Source organism: Venturia canescens, chromosome 2 (genome assembly GCF_019457755.1).
Source record: "Venturia canescens isolate UGA chromosome 2, ASM1945775v1, whole genome shotgun sequence".
NCBI lineage: Eukaryota > Metazoa > Arthropoda > Insecta > Hymenoptera > Ichneumonidae > Venturia > Venturia canescens.
In genome coordinates this window covers 3,731,817-3,757,517 of record NC_057422.1, presented here as the reverse complement: position 1 = coordinate 3,757,517, position 25,701 = coordinate 3,731,817, and the positions used below count along the sequence as shown (strand labels likewise).

General features: G+C 38.1%; 3 protein-coding genes across 19 annotated transcripts in view; 1 reads left to right on the top strand and 2 right to left on the bottom strand.

Moving 5' to 3' along the window:
* The window catches only part of LOC122406502 (stress response protein nst1-like), a 43,109-nt gene extending 36,116 nt beyond the window's left edge, over nt 1–6,993 (top strand). For all 9 annotated transcript variants that reach the window (XM_043411983.1, XM_043411984.1, XM_043411982.1 and 6 more), the window contains 3 exons: nt 741–916; nt 1,877–2,051; nt 2,708–6,993. In XM_043411983.1, the coding sequence (XP_043267918.1) occupies nt 741–916; nt 1,877–2,051; nt 2,708–4,281 (1,925 nt within the window). In that variant the 3' untranslated portion in view covers nt 4,282–6,993. The remainder of the gene's footprint in view (nt 1–740; nt 917–1,876; nt 2,052–2,707) is intronic.
* A 2,922-nt stretch (nt 6,994–9,915) lies between these two features.
* On the bottom strand, nt 9,916–13,913 carry LOC122406506 (ATPase family protein 2 homolog). Of its 3 annotated transcripts, none has more exons than XM_043411997.1 (6): nt 13,307–13,913; nt 12,870–13,147; nt 12,510–12,695; nt 10,999–12,425; nt 10,444–10,710; nt 9,916–10,315 (listed from the first exon to the last, which is right to left on the bottom strand). In XM_043411997.1, the coding sequence occupies exons 2-6, from the start codon at nt 13,048–13,050 to the stop codon at nt 9,986–9,988; spliced, it is 2,391 nt and encodes a 796-aa protein (XP_043267932.1). In that variant the 5' UTR covers nt 13,051–13,147; nt 13,307–13,913; the 3' UTR covers nt 9,916–9,985. The 3 variants fall into 3 exon arrangements, with proteins under 3 accessions (XP_043267932.1, XP_043267933.1, XP_043267934.1); XM_043411998.1 differs by having other exon boundaries at nt 12,870–13,057; XM_043411999.1 differs by lacking the exon at nt 13,307–13,913 and having other exon boundaries at nt 12,510–12,690; nt 12,870–12,986.
* A 134-nt stretch (nt 13,914–14,047) lies between these two features.
* LOC122406503 (FHIP family protein CG3558) lies at nt 14,048–25,685 on the bottom strand. Of its 7 annotated transcripts, none has more exons than XM_043411987.1 (15): nt 25,482–25,685; nt 25,013–25,106; nt 23,170–23,416; nt 22,877–23,085; nt 22,545–22,796; nt 22,075–22,225; nt 20,591–20,836; nt 19,568–19,615; nt 19,198–19,212; nt 18,873–19,040; nt 16,841–18,406; nt 16,466–16,664; nt 16,365–16,376; nt 16,119–16,266; nt 14,048–16,037 (listed from the first exon to the last, which is right to left on the bottom strand). In XM_043411987.1, the coding sequence occupies exons 3-15, from the start codon at nt 23,317–23,319 to the stop codon at nt 15,875–15,877; spliced, it is 3,327 nt and encodes a 1,108-aa protein (XP_043267922.1). In that variant the 5' UTR covers nt 23,320–23,416; nt 25,013–25,106; nt 25,482–25,685; the 3' UTR covers nt 14,048–15,874. The 7 variants fall into 7 exon arrangements, with proteins under 7 accessions (XP_043267922.1, XP_043267923.1, XP_043267925.1 ...); XM_043411988.1 differs by lacking the exon at nt 25,482–25,685 and adding an exon at nt 25,256–25,464; XM_043411990.1 differs by lacking the exon at nt 16,365–16,376.
* Nucleotides 25,686–25,701: the final 16 nt, after the last annotated feature.

Here is a 25,701-nt window from a genome sequence, read left to right as displayed (position 1 = left end):
GGACGGCGGTGTTGCGCTCGCGCGTTAACAGTGTGCGCGCGCCCTCGGACCAACGATGACGATTCGTCGTTGAGGATTGTCGTTTTTCGTTGGTGTTGAGAACGTTTTTTCTCTTCATCGTGGCATCAAAATGTGCTGGGACTGTTCCAGAATAATAGCAATTTTCACTCTCGTCGAAAGAATGATGAAAACGGTGTTACGTTCGACAGGCAATTCGTGCCTGTGAAGAAATCGCCATTTGAATTCAGCCGGTGACTTTCTTCATACCGGAAATGCCATAATCATCGCTGTAGCATTATAATTCGCACTATTGTCGCTCGTTGACGAAGAAAACGTCGAACGAATAATCTGACGTTTCGTTGTTTCTTTTTCCATCGAAAAACTTGGTTTTTTCCGAGCAGTCATTCCCCGCTTCAGCCTCGTCATCATGACTGTCTTTTGTACTCTCAATCCGGATGATTTAGGCTCCGCCGGTGAATCTTCCTTCTCCAGTGACAGAAGTGACTTTTCTTCCATCTCATTGGACAGTCTGAAAAGTAACCTCAAATTACAAAAAAGTTTGGAAATCAATGGACACGAGAGTGCCAACGTTGTCGATAATTGTAACGAATGTGGCAACAACACCGACCTCACGATCATCAGATTCATCGATGAACATTTGACGAACAATGCTAATTCCGGGTGCACGTGGAACGATAACGACGCGCTAATTACCACCGACGATCTTCCTTCTATTGCAGATCGCACAGCCAAGGAGAACAACGTCAATGCTAACAACATCATTAGAAATGCTCCCGTTCACGAAACTCGTCATCAATCTGCTCAAACCGATAACAGCTACGAGACCGTACGGGAAAAGAGAATTGAGGATACTATACAGGGACTCTCGATCACTGTCCAGTATCTTGCTCATGAGGTAAACCTTTTTAAGATTCTTTCAATCACATTTCCAGATTCTTCTATTACCTTAAATCGATCATTTCATAAAAATTCTCTTGATCGAAGTAAACCGGTGCGAGATCATCACGACGCTGAAGTTTCCAACGTTGGAGTCCAACGAAATGAACGAAAAAAAACGTTTGTAATTCATCAATTTTTTATTTCACGAATCGTTGGTGCAGCTTGAATAACTACGAATCGCAAATTTGGCAGGGAACAAAATATGAGAATTACTGGAATTATTGGAGAGTTTTTTTCGATCATTTCGTTGGACTCCAACGTTGGAAACTTCAGCGTCATGAGATCATCTTATTATTTGGTTGTACCGAAATTGTGAACCGTCAAAAAAGCAATTTAGTCATGATTCTTGCAATTATTTGAAAATTTTTGTGTCACGCTCGTTTTTTATTGACGCATTGAGCGATTGAATTTTTTGATGAAACGGTGAGTTAAAATTCGGAAAAATCCTGCTCGTGGAATTGTTGGGTTTTGCGCGATGAGCCAAAACCATTGAACAGTGAAAATCAAAATGATGGCATTAGTTCGAGATTTGGAAGTTTTTTCTTTCAATTTTGAGTGATATTTTCAACGAGTATTTTAAAAGCTCGATGCGTAGCGTTCTTCGGGGAATGAGCACGTCTAATGAAGACGGCGTTTGTATTTGGAGCGTGACGATATTAATCCGTATTTACAGTTGTAATTAGCATCGTCGTAGCTCGAGTTGAGGAAACGAAATGATTATTGCCGAATGCGTTATTCATAGAAGTACAAAAGGAAGTGTTCCTTAAATTCAGCACATAATTTTTTCTTTGAAAATGCACTCTAATTTTTCGCCTATAAAGCGCATTAGATCGATCCATTATCCGCGTCATCTTTTTATCCGATGATTTAAATAAAATGTCGCTAATGCCTCTTTCCCTATTCATTGCGATAAAAGCTGGATGGATTTGCGGCGCCGAGACTGAGAAAATATTGCGAAAGCATGAAGAGCGAGTGGCTAACGGCACGTACCGAAGTCGAGGATTTGCGGACGAGCCAGGTGAATCTTGAAGAGCGGCTTATAGCCGAGAGAGAGGATCATCGACGAGCCCTTGAGGAACTTCGAGCAGAGCGTGAGTGAACTTACGATAAATTCCTTTTTCAAGCCTTGATCTTTTGTTGATCTTTTAATTTTTTAAATCTTTATATTTCACTCATTCGAAGCGTCATCTTACCGGTTGAGCAATATCTCAATTTGCGAGTGCCCGTTGTGTAGTGATATATGGGGCGCGACACTAATTCGTTTGTAACATTCGTTATAGCAGGGGAGATATAATGGGTTCTAATCGTCATAACTTAACGGTGCTATACCGGCATAAACTTGTGAAGCAATGATTAATTGTGCCAGGGGAAATGCAGTGGTGTGACGGTAGAAACGAGCCGGTGCTTAAAGCCATTACGGAGCAGTCCAATTCGACACGGTTCGAAATTATTTTTTCAAATTCTCTTATAGTATGAAATTGAAAAAAAAAAATTCATGTAAATACAAATAAAGTTTTCGTTGGTCGATATATTTGGGGTCGAATTGGTTATACCGGAAGAAGGATCAAGTGGACGAATTTTCAAACTCTTTTAGAGTTTCAATATTACTAAAATTTCTTTGGAACAATTATAGGAATATAGTGGAATGTCAGTGATAATTGTTGAGAGGGAAAATTGAATTTTTTAAATGATGATTGATCTTCGAGTCGACAGATTAATAGAATAATGTTTATTTTTGAAATTGCAGTTGAAGCGAGCCACGCCGAGCGCGTTGGTAATTTAGAAAGCGCTCTACACGAGGAAAAGACGAATTTTACGAAGCGTCTGGAATCGGCGCTCGCAGCGTTAACAGCAGAGCACGAGGCAACGATCGCACAATTGAAAAGGGATCACGAAATTGAAATAATTCGACGAGAGACCAAATCCCAGGAGGAATGTGTCGATCAGGAGAGCCCTATCGATTGGAACGACGATTTAGAAGCGGAGAAACACGAAGAAGAAGAAGAAGAGGAGGAGGAGGAGGAGGAGGAGGAGGAGGAGGATGAGGAGGAAGAGAGAGAAGCGGAGGAAGAAGATGCGCACGATGAGGACGAAGATTCGTTTGAAAAATTGAACTTACGGGAACAATTACATCAAGTAAAGACTGCCCTGAATATAAAAAATCTTGAAAATACGAAACTGCAAACAGAGAACGAAGAGCTGAGAGATCGGTTGGAAGAGAAAAAGATTCTTCGAGAGAAAATCGAGAGCCTTCAGTGGCAGGTGCGAAACACGGTGACAGAATCGCGTAAAGAGCACATGACGGAAATGGCGAAATTGAGAGCGGAATACGAGGCGGTTATTGAGAAGAGAGAAAACGAGAGCGACCGAAAATCTTTCGTACATGATCAAGGAGCCGCCCTGAGGGCAGAGGTTTGGTCGTTGAGATCGGTCCTCGAGCTGAGGAGCCAAGAGAACGCGACGTTGAGGACGGAGAACGACAGTCTGAGGCGCGAAGTCGAGGGCAAAGAGGCACTCGAGCAAAGAGTCGAGTGTCTCGAAGCACGGTGTGAAGATTTAAAAGCACAGCTCGACAGCAAAGAAGCTTACGAGCGACAGATATCCCACGAAAATGAAATTCTGCTTGGATCGTTCCACGAAGTTTCGATGCACAATAAACATTTGTCCCAGAGAAACGAGGAATTGCAATGGCGCCTGAGGCAAAAAAACGAAGTGGTCAATGTTTTGGCCAATCAGTTGGCGACGCCACCACAAAGACTGTCAAGATCCTTGGGGCCTGAACACATGGACAATTCCTTGGACCGTAATCCGATCGAACAAACATTGAACGGTGACGAGGAACAACCCATGGCCAGTTCGATGGTTAAATTTATGGTTCAAAAGGGGGATTCGGTCTCGTGGACTCTGGAAATCGACGAATCATCTGACAGCTTGACCGGCGCGCCGACGCCAACCGGACCAACTGTTTCTCGACAAAATTCGTTGAGATCAGCGTCCAGGAAAAACGTCGATTTACGCACCAGGTCGAAGAGCGTCTCCATGTCCGAAAGCTCTCGTGATCAAGTCTGGAGCCCTGGCTATAACTCAACGCCAGTCTCGAGACGACGACCTCGCAGTGACCCAGCACAAACTGCCAGCGAAGTTGTCGTCGCTACCAACGTCAATGTTGATACCAGCTCTGGGCCAAGACCCCAAGAAGCCGGAGGTGAAGCCATGATTTCCGAGGAAACTTCGGCCACCAGCAGCGAAGATGAATCATCCACGAGCAGCGATATTCCTCGTTTGACTATGGACTTTCCATGGAGCAAGGATAATCAGTAACGCTTGCTCGAAAATTCTCTCGTCAATTGCAAACGATACTCTCGACGTACAGAATTTTCCGACATCTATTTTCCCTATTGAGAGCTTTCAACAGCGAAGAAAGAAAGACAGAGTTTCAACATCGTCTTCGATCGATGATCAAACGATCAATCTTTCTTGAAGCTTACCGTTTAAGTTTATGAAAGAGGGACAATACTTGAATCGCCACAAAATCAATATTTCAACATTCGTGGCGTCAACACTTTTTCATTTCGGTTGCAACATTGAAGTTGGATCGCCTCTTAGCTCGTTTATCAATCAAATAGAAATGTATTGACTGACGATGAGAGATCAATTATCGCACTGATGTAAATCAAACCTTCCAAGCTTCTGAACGAAAAACAAAGTCCCACAATTTTCTGGGTATGTTGGAAATTATAATCGAACGATCGACGTAATATCAACCGATAGAATTCTCAAAACCGTGACTTTCTCATTTTTATCGTATCGCAAAGTTTCATTGATTTTTTCATCAAGAGAGATTCAAGTGTTCACACACTTTTATTGCTTCTCAGATTTGATCTTTTTTTCAAAGTCAACTCCAATCTCTCTGTCTAAAACTGTCAACTAAATATCAACAATTGGCACAAGAAGGATTATCGAGTCTTCGAGAATTCGTCCAATATCGTTCGAAGTTTTGAATTCCTTATTCATTTTCTGATCAATTAAAGCATTATCAAAGTCTTGCGGTGGATCGATTTCACGAAGATTTTCATACTGCATCAAAAAATTTGAGGAATTTGGTCCAATCTTGTTGTATATTTTTTTGTTCGTTTTCTCTGTTTATCAATTGTAGTCGGTTATCGATTGAGGAAAAAATTCTAGTGAAAGTGTTTCATTTTTTCACTCAACGTTCCATGACCTTCGGATTGTTGAAGTTTTTTTATCATACACACGTTTCATTGCCATCACTGAGATACGATCTGCTGTCTTTTTATGGCTATTCATTGTAAAAGTAATTGTCGATGAATGCAGTCAATACAAAAAAAAATGGCGAAACGCACCGCAACGAGAGACATTTCTTGTACGCTTGAGACCATTTCTGGGAAATTCAATGTTTCGAGTTAAATAGCGGTACGAAAATTCATACATGAGTTGCAATTACTGAAAATTGTTCATAAATAATAGCGCCATTACACGAATATGCAATTACGGAACGCGACTCGCACATCGAATGTTTGCCTTGATCGCTCTCAACCGATCCGAGGATTTTTGAGCTTTTGTTTGGCAGCTGAGTTTTTAAAAAAAAGGACTAAAAAAATGAATTCCACCAAGTGAATTATTCAAAAATATCCTGTTTCTTCTTTCGGAACTCGGCGTAAATCACAGACAGCACCGAGAGTACGATAACACCGGTAAAATTTTGGAAAAACATGAGAATAAACACCAACTGTTGTACGAAAGTAGTCAAAGTTGAAATTTGAGATCAACATTTTTTTTTAAACTGACGTTTTAATTGATGATCGAGAATTGCGTGTATGTGTGTGACTTTGGTTTTTGTCTGTTTTTTTTTTCACAAAAAAGAAACAAAAAAAAATTGTAAATATCAAAAAGAAAAACTATTGGACGATAAAAGTCAATAGTGATTCGCATTATTTATATTTAATCGTGTCTCTGTTTGTAAATAGTCGAATGAATGAAAGCATGGAAAAAAGATAAGAAAACAATCAAATGATGCTAAAACAATGCCACACGTGATATAATTGAAAGTTTTCTTCTCTTTTTCCTTTATGGCGAAAGTAAATGAAACAAAACTTATCGCATTATTTATATTATAATACGTCAAATCGAGATATATATACATACGTACATGTATATCGTCATTGCTCCTCCTCTTCCTACTCGACCTTTGCATTCTCAAAACCATTAATAGTATTTAATATAAATCTATATATATATATAAATAAAATATTATAAAAAGGTAATAATAATATATAACGGATCATCGTCGCGTCCACGTTATGTATGTATATCAGAGACAAAAAGTCGCGTTGACGTTTATACTCGCGCGTATCGTTTTTTTGCATTAATTCGAAAAAAATCTTGTGGCTCCTATATATTTGGCATATAAAGCGTGGATATTTCGTGCATGAACGTGAAAGAATGGTTCTGGGAGTGTACGCTCGGCTATAAAAACAACAAGAAAAATTAAAAAGAATTTGAAATATGAAAAAAAAAAGGAAATGTGAATCTTGCTCGATCCGCCCGAAGGACTTATCGGCAGCTATTTTAGCTCGTAGAAGGAAAAAAAAACGAAAAGATTTATATACTCGATGGAGTCACTTATATATAGTACACATGGTGCATCGCCGGCCGAAAAAACTACCGATAACACTCAACGGGTGCGGAGAGTGATTACGACCTATTTCAAAATTTCGAAGAAAAGTCGAATGTCAAAAGTAGGATTAGCAAGGAAAAACAAACATTCGCGATGAACAATTTCTTTCTCAGATTTGCACGTCGCTTCGGACACGTGTATGCTGAATGGTCTAAATATCGCAGATGCGATCGAACGCGAATTATTAACAATAATTAAAAACAATGAGGCATATTGAAATATTGAAACAACAAGAAACAAGTATTAATCGCCGAGAAGTGTGTGTTTCACCTACATATGTTGGAAAATTCAGTGTATTATATACTTAGCAAATAAAATACCATGTTACAAGCTGATTCGTAGTTGCTATTGCGATTTACTGACGTTTTACAATTTTTTGATAAAACTTATACAATTTTAGGGTCTTCGTAAGCAATTGTCAAGTATCCAGAAATCGATCATTCGAAATTCAGCGTCTTCTGTGTGGAAACAAATCTTCCTCGTCGAGCCCATTTGCTATACGACGGAATTCAATTGTGCTCAATGCTCGCCTGTTGTCTTTTTTATCATTGATTACGTCTTTGATTGTACTTGTTACGGAAGAATGCGTTAGTGTACTTCTGGCGCTTTTCTGACTGCGCAGACTTTCATTACTCGCTTTAGACTTGGCACTTTGCTCACGATTCGTTCTGACCGAACGTTTAGAATGTTTGCTCGAGGCTCGATCGCTGCATATGCTTTCTGCACATTCCTGTTTTACAGCATCGACCGTGTTTTTACCATTTTCACTTTTCGACGTTTCATTAGTGAGCTCTTTATCGTTGTTTACAACATTAGTAATTTTTTTCTCGTCGTTGTGCATATGAGAACAGCAATTGTTCCTGTTTTCCTCTCGGCTCGATGTGGTTTTCTTCATTTTTCTCATCTTTGAGGAATTTTTTTTTGAACATCGCATCGATGAGCCTGAACTCGAAATCACTGGCTGTCAACGAAATTTCCATGATGAATATTTCATTGAATTAGTAATAAAGTTTATATTTTTTATTTGCTTTTATTACAAACTCACCAAATACTCGAACTCGACCTCTGCATGTGGTGGTTGATTTCGAATTAAATTTCGGTCTGTCGTTTTCCTCTTTTCAATGACACCGCTGTGCGTGATCAAAGGAACCGAAGGTGCAGGATACTCTTGATATTCGTCCTCCTTCTCCAGTGCGGGATTTCGTGTGTGGTTATAAGGCGGTAAACTGACAGTCAAAATGCAGTTAATAAAAAATAAAACGTTACAATATCAAAGCCTTTCAGAATATCAATTTTTATATTGCTCGCTTAATAAAATTTTTTTTTAATTCTTCAAGTCATCGTGAATAAAAAAAATTACCTCATTATGCAGAATAATCACGAAATGATAAAGAAATAGCGAAATTTGGAAGTTCTTGGTTAATCAATGTTGTGGTTGTCGCGAAATAAACATTGAAAATTTTGACACGTCGGGAGTTAGCCAATATTTGAAGATAAATGACGTTCGCTGGCAAGTTTTAATAATGACAATGTTTTGAAAAACCGTGACGAAAAAAAACAGCAAACAAAAAAAATCGAAACCGATACGGTTTCACCGAAAGAAATCAACCATAGCATCATGAAATTGCGATTTTTATTATATTTATTGACTTCCTATTTAAACATGGATACTCGAGCAATGAAGAATTTCGAAAAATGAATAATGAAAAAATGTAATCAGCATTTTCTTTGCACAGTTTTATAAAAAAATCCACCAAAGGATGATGGGCAGGAACAAGATTTTCCGCCACCAGCCCCCTCGTTTTGTTGGCAGCAGCCCGAAGACGGCGCAGAATTGCTGGACGTATTATTGCAGCAAGATGTAGATCCTTGTTGCGGAGGACAACATCGAGTCACAGGTGGAGGTGGAGCACACATGGGGGGACATTGTGGAGTGTCTTCCGAAGGTGGACATCCAGCTCTTGTTTGACGAATTTAACAATAGTAAAAAGACACAGTCAATGGAAATTTGAAAAAAGTGACGAAACTAAATTATTTGCAGAATCTATTAATGGGTGATGATTTCATAAAATTTTTCGATTGACGAAAGTAAAAGATTTCGGACATTTTTTCGTGTCAATTTCTCACCTTTCCATCATCGCTGTCAAGATTCTTTTATCGTACGGCCGAGAGCATTTAACAGCAACAGACATGTTTCATTTTGAGTGAACCGGTATGAAAAAAAAAATTGTCAGGTGTGCACAGACTCTTTTCGCACAGGAATTTTGGGATAATGATGCTCGAAAATTATTGATATTTGTGTCAAACATTCAGAACGGCTTGAAGACGAAGTTTTGATTGAAACAGAAGAGCATCATTTCGATGCTTTGATGGTTCTGATTCGTTGTCACTACATAATGGAAAAATATGAGGACTGAACGTTGATGGTCTCACGACATTTATTTTTCATGCAGGAATAATTTTGAACGACGGAAATTCAACAGTGAATAAATGTGCGTGGTTAACGCTTTGAGCAACCCCCGGCAAAGGTCGGAGGGCAACATGGGTTATTGTGACATGCGTAACAAGCGCTGCAGGGCAATGGACCCGAGTGTGGAACAAGATAAGGAGGACAAATAGCATTTTGCGAGCTTTTCCTTTTTATGGGACATTTTGGAGGTTTCCTCTTGCAACAATCCCAAAATGGGTCACCGGCAGGTGGAACGGGATGTAGACAAACTGGTGGACAACAAGGATGACAGCTAAATTGCGGAAAATTCATAATTAGTGGAGGCAAAAATGAGTTTTTCAAGTTCCTTTAAATAAAATAATCTTTTCTCACTTTGATCCCTTGAGACGATGGAAGCACACGAGATCGCATCTTTTTGGATCTTTTATAATAACTGACATTTTGGAGATATCTAATACTTGAATTTAGGCTGATAAAATTTTGTACCAAAACTCGACAAGGAAAACGTGGAATCTCCTCTCCGAGCGGTTGTTACGAATGTCGAGAATTTCTCATCGTTCTTTTGTTTCCTGGCACTAGCTGGCAATGACCGGCTATGCTGTCATCTGCATGAACCAACCATCGAGAGTTGTGCTCAGAATAACTAAACATCATCCGCATGAAAGGCTAATCATCAAGCGAATAAAATGCCAAAAATCAAAATTTCAAAGTATGAGTGTGAAGCTCTTTCAAGAATTTAAGAAACGGCGTAGAATCATCTTTTTTGAGTTGAAAACTAGGTTGTACGAAAGATTATCAAATCATCAGATAACTTGGCAGGCACGATTTTATTGGTAAAAAAGCTAGATGACGTAATTGTGGTAAAAATTGCACTGTGATTATTTATAATTATTAAGATAATCCTCATAAAGTTTAACGAGACTCGCCGGAGTTCTGGGCGTAACGATTGAGAAAGCTGCTTTAAAATGTTCTTTCGTAATGGTAGTAGCGTCGAGACTTTCCTCCAGAGCTTTCATCGCCGCTTCATGACATATTGCTTGAACTTCGGCACCCGAATAGCCCTCTGAAAGGTCGACGAGATCCACGATATTGACGTCATCGGCGATGGGCATTTTACTGAATTTTATCGAAAATATTTCAGTCCGTGTTTCGGCGTCAGGAAGTGGAACGTAAACTATTCTGTCGAGACGTCCGGGTCTCAACAGTGCCTGTTGGTTGCAAAAATGAAAAAATCAATAAATAAAATCAATATTTTAATTCCCACGTTTTTCAAGTTCTTGCGATTTTAAAATCGTAATCATAGTTTAAAAAACTGGAAAATGTATTGCCGACGTACTTTATCGATTCTGTCGGGTCGATTTGTGGCAGCGACCAACGTTACGTTTCCCAATGCTGTAACGCCATCCAGTTCTGTTAATAATTGTGCGAGGACACGCTCCTGCACATTACTGCCACCAGAACTCGACGAAGATCCTCGCTCGCCACCCAGAGCATCGATTTCATCGATGAAAATGATGGATGGTGCTACCTGCCTGGCTTTACGGAATACTTCACGTACTGCTCTCTCGGATTCTCCTACCCACTTTGAAAAAAGTTCTGGGCCCTGTAAAGGGATGGAATGAACAGTAAAATTTGTTCAAATGTGACATTTCTGTAATGATCATTGAATATCACATTTTCAGTGAGTGTACAATTTTTAATACTCATAAATTTATGTTTGATATTGACTTGAAAAAAATATAGCAAAGTTCTATTCACTAAATTATTCTATAACTTCTGTAAGTTTTTCATTTCTATAAAATTCCAACATTTTTTCATCTTCAATTTTCATATTTGGCTTCACTGAGTACCGAAAATATTTAGAATTTTTTAAAAATCGTTCTACCAGTACCTTAATATTGAGAAAATTCAATTTGCTTTCCGTTGCGAGGGCTTTAGCTATCATGGTTTTGGAACATCCTGGTGGGCCGAACATGAGAAGACCGCGGGGCGGCGTTATACCGAGTCGTGCAAAAGCTTCGGGATGTCTAAGAGGCCATTCTACAGCTTGTTTCAATTTTAGTTTGAGACCTTTTTGTCCGCCTATTTCCTCCCATTTAACATTAGGAACTTCAACAATAACTTCTTTCATTGCAGATGGTTTGGCAATTTTCATAGCGGTGTTCAAGTCCTCAAAATTCATGACAATCTCAGTCTCTGAATCCGATTCGAATTTTTCGTAGGAACGGTATCTTTTCATCGCATGCATAGCGGCCTCGGAACACAATCCATGAAGATCAGAAGCCACGAATCCATGAGTAGTAAATGCGATTCTTTCAATTTCCTCATCACTCAAAGAATGTGAAATTTTGTTTAAAATCTTAATCAATATGTCTTTTCTCATTAAGGGCGTTGGGGCACAAACTTCGAATTCTTTGTCGAGTCTTCCAGCTCGACGGAGAGTGCCATCGATGAGATCGGGCCTCGAGGTTGTTGCAAGGACTACGACATTTGCCCCGCTCGATCTGAGATCATCGATCAATTTGACGAGGGTGGCATAAATTTTTTTGTCATTGTCCTGGTTGGTGTTACCCTTTCGCGGACATAAAATATCTACGTCTTCTATAAATATTATGCAAGGTGCTGCGATTCGAGAGTTTTGAAAAATTTCGTTCAACCGAGCCTCCGTTTCACCCGCTATTTTGCTTTGAATTTCCCAACTTTTAATCGATAATATTTTCACCTCATCGTACTCGGCCATGACGGCGTTCGTTATCACCGATTTTCCAACTCCTGCAGTGCCGTAAACCAAGATACCTCTGGGAACGTTGAAACCCTTGATTCTTTTCCATTTTCCAAGCGCCACGTCTATCACGTCTCGAAGATCGTTGATTAGAGTTTCGTACCCACCAAGATCTTCGATCGTCAAGTATCCTTTAGACAAATACGCTTCTTCCTTTTGTTCCGTGGCCAAAAGAATTTTCCATTTTGTGCTATACAAAGCCGTGTAAAATTTTTTCACCGTTTCTTTGTCGGATATTTTCATTTTTTCTAATCCTTCCGAAATACTGTTTTCCGGTGAATTATCATCTTTCTGGTCGGATTTTACTGCTACAATTTTAAATGACAATTTTTTTCCGTAGTAAGGAACGCTTACATGATTTCCAACGGTAATTATACTTCTCTCGTTATGATTCTTAACGAGAAATTCTAATTCTGGCGTCACTTTCGGCAATGAAGATTTTCCCGTGTACGAGATTGTTATTTCACGAGCGATCGACGGATCGCTTAATAACTTTGATATTTTTACCAAACCATTTATCCTGCTGGACTCGATTCCTGAAATCCACAAAGTTTTCAAAGCACGTTAATTGAGAACAGGTAGCAACAGAATTTTTCGATTGTTTCGATTCCTTTCCATACCTTTTCTTGTCATTGATACGCTCAACAACGTTTTGTCATTCGTAGGCCATGCAGTTCTCACAATTGAATTTCCTCTGCCCTCAATGATTACAGGGTCGCCAATGGGGATTTCACACATTTGCATAGTTGATGGAGCCAGGAATACCATGTTGTTCATACCTTTCTCCGTTATGTTCTTTGGCTGCTCTTAGAAAATAAATTTGAACCGAACACTAATTAGGGAGACTTAATTCTACTTGTTATTTCTACTTCAAGCCTACGTTTTGCTTATTATGATTAACTTTGTCTATTCTGTGGTATAATCAATGTTTTGTTTTGTATTTTGAAAAAAAATATTGCTTCATAAACCAGAGAAAATACCTTGCGATGTGTATGGTTCTAAAACACTGTACAGAGTGCCATCGAGTATATAGCTGTGATTCCAATCTTTGTTTTTTGGAGGACAGTCTGCTTCATGCACTGTCAATTCTTTTTGTGTCATCATTGAGTGACAGATGTCACATGACATCCAAAGAGATAGACTTTTTCTTGATTTTGACATTTTTCAGCTTAAAATGACAGAAAAATGATGTCAGTACTGTTATATGTTTTTGGGAATGAAGAATAGATTTCCGTTCCAATAAGGATTCAATACTTTTCTGAAAAACATATGATTTATGCTGGGACGTAGGGTTGAATTTTTTTGTGCTGGACATAATGAATTGTATAACCAAAAGTTTATTTCACTTTTGGACTAGCATCACACTTGCGGGGACCCAAGTACGTACGAAAGATGAACATAACCTAAGTTCACATACCTTTTTTGACGTTTCTTGTTTGTGAAAACTAATTTTTTCATAGAATGTATAAACAAATGTATTTATATTATTATGAGCGGTATTGGAAACTTCAAAAATTCAATAGACATAATGTATACTGAAAAACTTAACCATAGAGCACGAAAGATGGTGAATAAAACACACGTGGGATGCAAGTTTTGTTTTTTTTTTCGGTTCTAGCGCTATAGTGTCAACAACACCATTTCGTCGCAATTAATATATATATATATGATGCATGGAAGCGTAAAAAAAAAAAATACTCCCATTCGGTTACCGACCGGTATTTACTGTTTAAATTATAATTATATCAAAAAAGCAACTGTGATGACAAGCAATAAATATACAGTCGATACTTAATATAACTTGAATGAAATGATGTAAGGGTATATAATAATAATGGCAGGTTACGTATGCAAAAGTCTGTAAAAGATATACAGAAATCAATAAGTATACAAAATATAACCTGAATGAACAGTATTTTTTTTCTAACGTCACAATAAAATATTTAGCAGGCATTTAGTAATGTTACACAAGGTGTTGGGCTTTTATCATAGAAAAACATTTCGATGGTCTAGATATCGATAGGAACGTAAGGGATACATTTGGTTATTCAACAACAAATAATTTGTTCGTTAGACCAGTTGAAAATTAGTAAATGTGAACAAGAGATAAAAGTCAACGTGTATTCCTCGAATATTTTAGTTATGATAACTCACGAAATCAAATTTGCATACTCGCACTTTATTCAGACGTTTGTCTATATATTAAAGAAACATAACAATGTGATCCCCTACTCTATATTACAAATCATGTACATAAATCATCTTTATAATATGTATGATAAACCTACATTATTGATTTAAAATTGAATCCATTTAACGCTATTTTTAGCTTTTCAGCAAATGCAGTTCGATCGAAATTGCGTTTGAGAACGGACTTGGTCTCCGAACAATTCATCAATCAACTAACACCGCTCTAAGTACAAATTTGACGCGACTAAACGAGACTATTTTATCCCGCATGATAAATATATGCCGATCAATGCGACGTATGTATGTATATAACTACATAATTGATCTTAAATGTCTCTTTAATTCTATGTATTATGTACACGTGTCGCTTTTTCCGACGATCACATTTTCCATTTCTACTATCGCAACTCTTCCTCTTGTGGACGTATAGTTTACGAACGCTGGTACCATCATTAGTCGCTCGTCAATTCGACATTACGGACCAGGTCGATAAATTTCGATTTTTTCTCATTTGCAATATATATTTCATTCTTTATATGCATTGACTTTATGCGTAAAAAAACACTTTCGATGATAGGCTTCAATTTTAAAAATTAGATCTCGAGATTATCGACCAAAAAACTGAATATTTAGTCTGACAAAAGAGGATGCGAATTCGAAATTGAAGTTAATTAGAAAAATAAAATACGCTGTTATACGCAGTTTTTTCAATCACGATGGTGCCAGCGATTTGCACTGTGCATTTGAAGATATTGATTTTAAAACCGCAGACCTAAATATCGCCAGTACACGAAAATTAGTCTGACTCGCAATTATCAGGGTATAAAAAGGATAAACAATTTTAAATTGCTTTACATCTCATACGCAAATATCGGCAAGGACTAGGCGCGACAAGAAAGTTTTTGGTGTCACATGATTGTTCCCTGGACATTGGCAAATTGTTTGACGTAGGAACGTTATGAAATCTTTCGTCGATTGGCGTCATTCTTTCGAATATTATTCCTTTGTTGTTTCATTACATTATCGTTTTTATATAGTTTTTTTCCCCCCAATTTCTATTATAGTTATGGATGTATTGCACTTTGATCGATCCCGTTGGCCAAGTCACGATACTACTTTCGCACTTCTTCATTTATTTCCTTTTCTTGATCGCTTGGCTTACTCAATCTTGTACTCGATCTTTATAGAGATGAACGTAAGCTCGATTTTCCTTTCCGCCCCATAATTTTAAACTCTGCTGTCCGGATTCTGTGCTTTCTTGCATCTTTCAGCAATATTTTCATATATTTTGTTATTTTAAATATATTCGAAAATTTAAATTACGATAGCAACTACTTTTCCCGTTTTTACGTAAAGTATGTTTTTTTTTTCGTGAGTTGCATTGTCATCAGTTCATTCGCAATGAGAATTCGATGCACTGTCGAATTAGAAAACTTTTCCATACACTTCGACTTGTCGATTTCTGCATAATATTTTTCTTATTTCATTATCCGATTGTCTGTGCCTTTTTTTTTAATATTTCGATTGGACGCAATGATTTCATAGACACATTTTTCATTCATTCGAATGAGATAATTTTCAGGCGAGTTCAATTTTCTGTGTTTTTTTTTTCGTCTCGAATCTCAAATTCCAGATTATTTTGGAGGGAATTTTCATCGATAAAATTCACGTATACGTTAGAAATTTTTTAAAAACATGGATTCCCGATATTCGTACTTTTCTATCTTCGGCCACGGGTTTTTTCGGAATCATTCATCGGTTCTCAAAATTCGGATCCATTTGGGAATGGAATCATTCAAGCACGAAACTCTGAGCTCGAGTCGAGTGACAAAATCGCATGTTCTTGAGCGATCGCAGCCAATTCTTTCAGCCATTCGTCCATTACGACTGCGCACAGCACAACGTTTTGAGCTGGACTCACGTCTTTTGGCGATTCCCACGTGGTTTTTGGATAATATCTGAAAACCACGAATAAAATTGTCAAATGTATTGATTCACGGAACAATGAGCATATGAGTAAAAATTTCAAAAATCTTTGCCTGTAACCGGATCCGTTGTCTGTAATTTCTAAAAGTTCTTCCTTCATGCCAAATTTTTGAGCTAACGAACTTCTCAAACTATTCGCACCGGAATTCCCTGCGGACCAATCGAACACTTGTCCCAACAAACTTCTCCGCTTCGGCTCGCCTGTCAAATAATTAGTGAATTTGTTAAAATATTTTGTCAAAAAAAGAATATGTATTGCATTTTCTCCAATCTCTTTTTCGATCATTTTTAGTACCTACATCGTTTGACACCTTATGATGCGAATGCGGCATAGGAAAAGGATTATTTTTTAAATATTGTGATATGAACTTGTACCATTGAACCAAATTGATATTTTTACCTCTCGTGAATGGCTCGCTAGCAGATACCGTACGCTTCATCTGTGGTGACTGTGCTGCAGCTTCCAGAGCATTTTTTCTAGCGTTTACGAGGCGATCCTCTCGTCCTATAAGAAAAGTTCTCGCTTGTTCGACCAACTGATCGATATCCTCGATCTTCGACAAGTATTGATCAATTTTATGTTTCAAGGAAGCAAGAACCTGGAAAGAGGAATTCATTTTCATTTCTACATTAATTAAAAATATTGAAATGAATTTTCAAATGGGAGCAGATAAATAAACTCATAAAAACCGTATTTCAATGAACAAATTAATTTCGAAATGGCTCGACATTCTCTACTGATAAAATCTTCGTTGGATATGATTTTTTTACTCACTTGCAGCAAGGATCTGATGCTCGGTTGAAAAACCAAAGAATGATTGAGTAGAAAGGATTGTAAAAGTGGTTGTGGATAAATAGCGAGTCGACTTATGAGTCCGGTGAGATGGAGATTAACGTAGACATTGTTGCTGGTCATGCATTCCAATTTCCTCAAAATAACATCGAGAAAAATGCCCACGTTGGGTTTACCGTTGAATAAATCTTGTCGTTGGGCGATTTGATTTTTCGGGTCGATGGTTGAATCGGAAGATTCCTCGAGTTCGCCGTTATCGTTATGAGAATCCGTTGGTGTCTTGGCGGAATCGTTTGAAATAGTCGCTTCACCGATAACTGCCAAGCGTGTGATATCACCGTTGCTGAGGTCGTGTTCGCTCGAACGATCTTCACTGTGCTCGTTCTCGGGTGTTGATTCGGAGGATCCTTTGAACGCGAAGCTCTCATAGCCGCTGCTTTCACCAAGTGACAAGAGCGAATTCATGGCTGTATTTGAATCGTCGTTTTCGGTCTCGAACAACGTTGTCCGTTTATCGAAACCCCGTGACTCGACGTGACTGTCGGTAGTTTCGATCTCACCGGGGCTGGTAGATCGGGATTCACCGGAGACATTCGTTATCGTGTGTAAATCTTCACCCAATAATTCGGCGATATCAGCTTCGAGTTTACCTTGTTCCTCGGCCGAAAGTGTACGAACGACTTCGCCGGGATCGTTTTTATCTTCCGAACTCGTATCACGTGCTTTTTCCTCGGCTAATATTTCTTCCAGCACTTCATCAGCTTCGAGAAGAGATTTGATATTATCGAGAATATTTTCTTGAGATGTAAACCCACTAGAAACGTTTTCTCGTTCACTGGGAGATAAATCCGGTGGGCATGAAGTCGTGTCTTTTTTTCTATTGGTCGCTGGATCACTGACGGGTCTCGATGAGTCTCGAGACCATTCGATACTTTCTTGTTTCTCTATTCTGGTATCACGGTTCAATTTCGATTCGTCGTTTTCGATACGCCACAAGTTAACTTGATCAGCGAGCGTCGAGTTTTCCTGCACTAGTGTCGCCCCGCTGCTGTTTTTATTGTTCTCGTTTGGCTCACCGTCGTAACGCGACGACCACATTGAACAAGCGGTTTGACAAGCGACAATTTTTTGCCTCGCATCGTACAAATATGCGTGATAATTTCCATACAAACTTTCCGTGTGCTTCGAACCGTAATTTATCGGTGCTGGAAGTGATGCAAATCCGGCGTTCTCCGCGTTTCCAACAGTATTCGAAGAGCACGAAACTGAGCTCCGTCTGCGTCCACCGTTTTCGGATGGCACGTGCGGCAGCGATCTCGATACGTTCGTTTGACTCGAACCCGCGTGGAAGGACAAACAACAGGCGGGTGTTAGAGACAAAAATTTCTCTGCACCACGACCGAACGGATCGACGTCTCGTAACCTTCGCCGCTGGGATAACATCACGTGGGAACACGGTGCTAACGCACCCAGACATAATTCTAACATCACATCCTCACAGTTTAGCTCTACGAGAGTCTCGAATAATGCAAGTGTCACGATACAGAGCTGCAAAAAAGAAAACCATTGAAATTGATACTCAGAAAAAATGGCACGTTTTGAACATTCACTCAGCTGAGCATTCACTTTGAACAACTTTCAAAGTGTTACATCCGAACAAATAGTTTACTTGAAAGTAGTTTTCTTCGTAGGGTTGAAATTTGAAAATAATCAGGTTTAAATCCATTCATCAGCTACGTTTCATTTTTATTAAATGTCTAGTGCCGAAAGGTGAGTGTCTAAATGTTTCACAAAGAGCTGGGAAACCCTACGCATAACAAAACTTTCAAGACAGTGTTACGTATCCCCTGAAGCCGTAAGAAATTACTCAAACTTAAATGATGCTTAGCCAATGACGCAAGTTAAAACCGAATTGATTGTGCTGATGACAAGTGTGAAATTTGATTTTTCTTTTCAATGAAAATATTCGGCTGTCTTGATTTTAAAGTGAAAAAAAAGTAAATTGATAACTCACCCTCGATCTTGATGATATCCTCTGGATAAGACTGTCCAAAATTCGGCAAAGGTCATAATTGTCCTCGAGAAGAAATCTCACGAGCGACCGTAATAATCCAGGATCGGTAACGGAACGTAGGAAAAGATCGAAGTAGGCAGTGGCGGAGACCAGCTCTTCCACCGTCGTCTGAATAACGAAATTTTTCGATATTACAGAATTCAAGAAATAGACTAATCGACAATTGACATTATGCATTCGTTTATGTAACGGCGGAATAAACAGAGAAAATAGAAACAACCAAAAAAAGCAGAATACAAGCAGCCAACATTGAAGCGATACGCACCGTTAGAGACAAAAGCTGTTGGTAAGACAATATGAAATAATTGAAAATTATTAATCAATGCATTCATCAAAGTATTATAATTTTTATACCATTTGTGAACAGTTTTGTTATCATTTATAAGCATTCTTATGAAATCAACACAGAGTTTTGTACAAACATCCTTCGTTAGTAGCCGTTATGAGCCCCGTTTTTTAATGTTAGCCCACATTTAGGTTTTATTATTTTATTCCTAGAAAAGTGTGAACACAAATAAACCATAAAATCAAATAATTACTGACAAGAGTAAGAACAGTAAAAAAATGTGTTAGTCTCGCGAAAAATACTGAAAATTAGGTGAGATTGTGATATTTTTGTATGTGCACATACTAACCCGATTGTCCGGTGCATCTAGCTGATCTAGTGTCAAGCCGAGGGAATCCTACGAGCGCAAATAAAGAGTCACCAGACAGCCACCGACAACCACAAGCCACAACGTCAATTTATAAATTATAATCTCTCCGTTTTATCGCATTTTACTTCGGGTTAATTACAGATAAGTAACGAATTATACGTTAACATTGAAAGTGTAATTATTCATAAAAACACGAGGTGCTTAAAATTCCTACAATTTTCATTCCATCGCGATTTATTATTACTCTTTTACCATTATTTTGGATTCTAATAATATAATAAAATAATATTTTCCACAAAACACTTATACTTCTTATCCAAACGTTTTGACGAATTATTCATCAGTTAACGCTTGAAACAATGACATTACACAGATTGGTTCATTAGAATGAAAAAAGATTTTACACAGACGAATCTCATTATCTTGACTGCATTGAGCTGCGGTCGTCGTCGAAAGTTTAAATAATAAAAAAAGCTCGATAGGTTACATCGGCGAATCGTCAGGTAGAGATTCGGTAAAACAAACATGTGAGAAAATGTCAAAAGTTTTATTTTCAAAAGCATCAAGTTTCATGAATTTTGTTCACGGGAATTTGCCGGTGCACTCTGCGTGACGAGTTTTTTCTATCGAACCATAATCTTTTTAAATTCTTCATTACAGCGATTGATTTATTTTTGAACAATGTTTCTTGTCACTTTTTTTCATATTAATCCGAATATTTCATTCGACAAATATGATCGGTTTCTGAAAAATTGTTTATTGCTAATAGAATGTAAAAAGTTTTGTAGTGGTTTTTTTGCAGGCCAATATGCTCGTTCGTAAACTCGTAGTGAAAAATAAGCGTGTGGACGAGATTGCAACCAATACCCGCGGACGCAACGCAGTCAAAACGGATAAGAACAAAACAAACAAAAGCCCACAATACTGCGATTCGGAGAATTTCGAGATCAGGAGAAATCAAAATCACTGTAGATTCTATTTCTTTTGCACATTTTCAAGTACCTGAAGGAGCGCCGGTCCCATAACGGGCACGAGAAATCCTTGATACAAAAACTCAAGCAGTTGCTGCTGTATCAGAGGATGAGCGACTTGAGCAACGGCGTTGCAAAATTCCAACGAATCCATCAGCTGCGTGAGCTCGGGTATTTCGTTCACATCGTCCGGCGTCAAACGATGCCAATCGTCCGTTTCTATGGCCAATTTTCTGGGAAGAACCGAGTAAAGTCCACTTAGACCCGTCGCCAATACCTGAAAATTTCAATTGTTGTTAGAAAGTTTTTTTTCCATTCATTAATCGGTCGTGGAGCGAATGATGGTATAAAATTAGCACGGATCAAGGTCAAATGTGTGCAAAAGGATTGCAAAATACCGATGACAATTTTCCCGACGACTACAAATCCATTAGGTTCATTTTTTATTGAAAATTTTTCATTTTGCTTTTATTCCAACGTTGTGCAAAATTAAAACGATATCGTAATCTTGTCATGAAAGAGAAGCAAAAAAGGACAAGGATTATCGCACTATCGAATGACGAGTTGGATTTTGACGGTGTGTGTTCCACTTACATGGGTAATGCTAGCGATAAAGATACGAAGCGGGTAAAGTGGCACGTTAAGCATTGTTGTCAGAAACGTGGAGAAAATTTAACGCGTTATGAGTCATGTGAGTGGCTATGCTTTGGAAATAATATTTTGCCCAACATATAATTTATCCTTACAAAGAATTGTCACCACAAATCTTCGAATGGTGAGCAGCATTATCCACCGAATTCGATATTTTATAAATTAATTAAAAAAGGGAGAAAGCGAAAAAAGGAAAATGTCAAATTATCATAAAAAATGAAATTTCGAGAATGATTTTTTTCATCATTCCCCGGATAAAAGCGAAGTGACAGATGTATTTTTATCAGCAATTTATCAAGAAGAATTAAGCTCATGAAGATACTTTATCTATTGGTTCGTAACATTCGAGGAATAGTTCTCGTTCACGTCGAATAATATCTCCGGACCGACGGACCTCCGTTTCAGCCGAAATATCATTGTTACGAGGCCGGATGTATAACTCGAACAATAAAAAATCATAGTGCTGCAAGTGCGGAACGAACGAAAGCTGTGAACCGCGCAGAGTAACGTGTGAAAAAAGATAACTTTATTGCATGCGATGTTAATTATATGCGAGTCACGTGATCTCATGGGAGCAATTTCCCGTGGCAGAAAGAATTACCCGAATGAATATATTATAACGAGCGTTTGCATAGCACGAGTATCGGGGCCACTTAAGAAAGAAAAACTCGACGAACCTGTGTAATTTATCGTTTTTATACAAGTAACGCGCACGCTCCTTACACGTTCATTTGTTTGATTACTATAATAGTCACCGGGGGGTTGTCTATGCTTGAGATTAATGTTACTGATTAACGTAATTGTAGATCCGTAGAAATTCAATCAGCTTTTACCCTCGGATTTTAACATCGATTCTCTACTTACTGGACAAACATTGGAAGAATCGGCAATGTACACTCCCAAATCGTCATTTTTTTTTGAAAGCGACATGCACAGTAACATCGCATCACGCGCTTGTTGGCCCAAAGGTCCTTCTCGATGAATGTGCGGTATCAATAGCGTGAAGATTATGAATCTGAGAAAACATAAGAAATCATGGTTATAATAAATTAATGGAAGAAATATTGTAAACTTCAAATAACGATTTTCTTGTTTTAAAAAAATTGTAGTCCATTCGATATTAATAATTCAATGGCTTCGAAAATGTTCGATCGTGAATTTTTTTTTGTTTTTTAAAATATTCATTGTACCCAGTTTATTGATCTCTTACTGGAAGTTTAACAAAAACTTTTTTGATCTTAAGTAGCATTAAATGGAAAATACAGGGACAAGTTGATAGTACTAAACGATTTTCTAATGGCAATTCTTCATAAAAGGTTTGAGTTAATACGAACTTATTATTTCCGGTTCCATTGGGTTGGAAGAACAAGTCGAGGAGAGCTATATTTTGCATAATAGCGACGCACAATTGATTGAGCAGCGATATGAGCCTCTTCTCGACCTCGTACTCGAGAATATCGTTGGCGCATGCTTCTAAAAATCTGAGAATTGGCCTCGCGACTGGTTCATGAGCGAGCAACGTGCTGCTGTACGAAATCAAAAGTTCATGAAGTTTGAGCTGCTTCAAACGTAAAACTGTTGTGTACCTGGAAATAACGAAAATAAATATTACAAATTTATAGCAAATTTGGGTGAGATAAATTAGGGAGTATCGAAGAAAATTAACCTTCCGGCATTTGTACTCAATTCGAAAAGAGCGTCGAGTAAGTTTTCACTTAATAAGTATTCGAGGCAAGGCGAATGTGTTGGTGTTGGATTTTTACGCTGCTGCGCACTCGCCGTGTTTCGGAGTTCCAGCAATAAAAGCGTTACCATTTGATCGACATGATTAACGACTCCCAAAATCTCGTCGTGCGTTGGGCCGCTTCTGGGTGGCTGAAATTAAAAAAATTAATTTAAGATCGTTATCAACATTGAGTAAAAAACTGGTAACAATTTAATGAATTTTTTTCTATTCACCCTTGTTTTCCGGATTATTTCATGGGTCTGTTGCCAATGCTTACAAAAACTATCGTAACATGCAGTTGGGTCTGCGTCTTTCGGTGGAGAATCCCTTGCGTGTTGTTTGCTGAAGCTCGCCCTTAAAGGGCTGCTTCGCAGCCAGCTCATTTTTCAATTTCACCGAATATGATTTCATCAACGACAATTTTCTGATGTGAACATTTGTCTCAACGCTGATTCCTCCAACTTATAGAGAATACTGCATCTGTAAAATTCATAAATATATTGAATATTCAATTATCGTTCTTGAAATTTCTTGATTGGATTATTTATGCGTTTCAAACAGCCTTGTTGAAATTCAATTACAACGTTGGTTTTAATAATATATTTGCATTGATTGGAAAAAGTTATGGAAGATTAGTTGTTAGATCATCTGATTTGACAGATTGAGAAAAATTATGGCTGCGGCTAAAATTGAACACTGCCATAAACCCCTCAATAATTATATCAAGTTGGCAATACTCGGATTGTTGGGAAGCCAACAATGAGATTGAAAATTTCAAGGACAGGGTTCGGTGAGTCGATAAAAAAACAACTAAAAACAATGTTTTGAAAATTGTTCAGATTATCGCTGTCATTATAGCAAATATTCTTCATTTTAATTTTATCATTCAACATGAACAAATAGAATATTGAAAGAACGACAATCTGTTTGAAACGTTCAGTAAAAAGGATTCAACAATTCCCTGTATGATATACTCGGTATCGTGTTACCTGAAAAGCCACAAACTCACGTTAGCAAAGTTCTGACTAGAAAAAAAACTTTCTCAAAACCAGTATAAATGGATTGGCTGACCATAAAGTGCACAGAGCATTGGAAATAACAATTCAAACATAAGTAGTACTAATCGCGTAGTTTATCAATTTATAAATATGCTAATTAAAAATGTTAAGTTCAAAAAATTATTTATCTCATTGCAAATAACACAAAATTGTTCACTTTTACTCGTGCTAAAATAATATTACGTTTTTACGGATATTTTTCGAGTACTCCAGGAAGTGAGAAGAAAATAATGAATTTACCAGATTCATTGAACCGTGTATAAACAGATGCTAGATCTTCAATGCACTCGAGTTTATTCGGAACGCCGTAGTAATAGAGAGTTAATTATAACTCTGTAAGATCCGGCATATTTCAACACAGTTATACACGCACACACACTTGTACGCGCGAGCTCCGAAATTACTTCTACCTATAGATAGTTTTGACATTTCGTAATATAAACGATGGAAAAAACAAATACGGCATGCGTATGGAACACTTGCTTCGAAAAATATTTGCACAGCACTCGTGTTCTGTGAACAGTTATTAGGATTTGAAATGTGATTTAAAAAGACGAAAAGAAAACACGATAACGATGGGTAAGACACTTTTTTTTTGCTTTCGTTCACCGCGTTGAGAAAAACTTGTGTTAAAAGTGAGAATCATTCTTGCTAGAAATTCTTTGCAGTGTGACAAGAAACAACGATTTTCGCTATAGGCAATTTGGAGCATAACAAATCGAACGGAAAAGAAAAATCTGATTATAAAAACACTTTCTGTTCTATTTCGTTCGAGAACGTAGACATAGTGTGTGCAATGCAATTCACACGTTAGCGCAGAACAACGAGAGAAACGAGACGCGTCTGGTTAATAAAAAAGAAAAAGTAAAAGGAGACTGGTATAGATAAGTCAGCGAAATGTAGGCTCCATTATTATACAGAATATATTTGTACACACGTAAATACACTCTCGCGAGAACCGCGAGTGCGCGGTTACACGCATAAGAATCAAAAGAGAGTACTCAAAGAGTTTATATACCCGTGAAGCGGAGATCCGTTTGTCAGAAGCGTCGAGGCACGTCCCACTTGTCGAAATAACGATATATCGCCCACTTCTTCACCGCGACTGCCACCTACGCGATAACAACACAGCATATTATAATTAATAATACACTATAGAACAATAGTTCGTAAAAAAACACTATCGCGGATTCTTCGCTCAATGAAATTTCGTCATAAACAACGTACGACCAAATTTTTGAGAAGCGAAAGGACACCTCACCAAATACTTTTTCTTCACGGGCACACTCGTTTATATCACACGAGATAAATAAGAAAGGAGGCTGGAGGGTATCAGAAATTATAGTTAGATTGTCATAGACCACTCTCGCGATGACAGTTGATTCGTTTCATATGTAATGCCCCTCGAGGTAAATTGACAGCATCAGCGACGTGCCTGATTTATACACTTGAAATATTAGTACGCATTCCTACTCCAATTTACTCACTTCGGACATTCGGGTCCATAAGTCACCAAGCTCTTCGCGGAATCATGACACTTTATCGTCGCTTATCACGAAACAACGTCTCATGTGCACAAATGTTTGAAGCACCGTATACATGATTTCCGTAACAAAGAGATAGAACGTAGCACGACGAACAATCAGGACTGAGGACCGAGTAAGAGACTAAAAAGAAATATATTTGCGCATTCTCATGCGTGCGTAC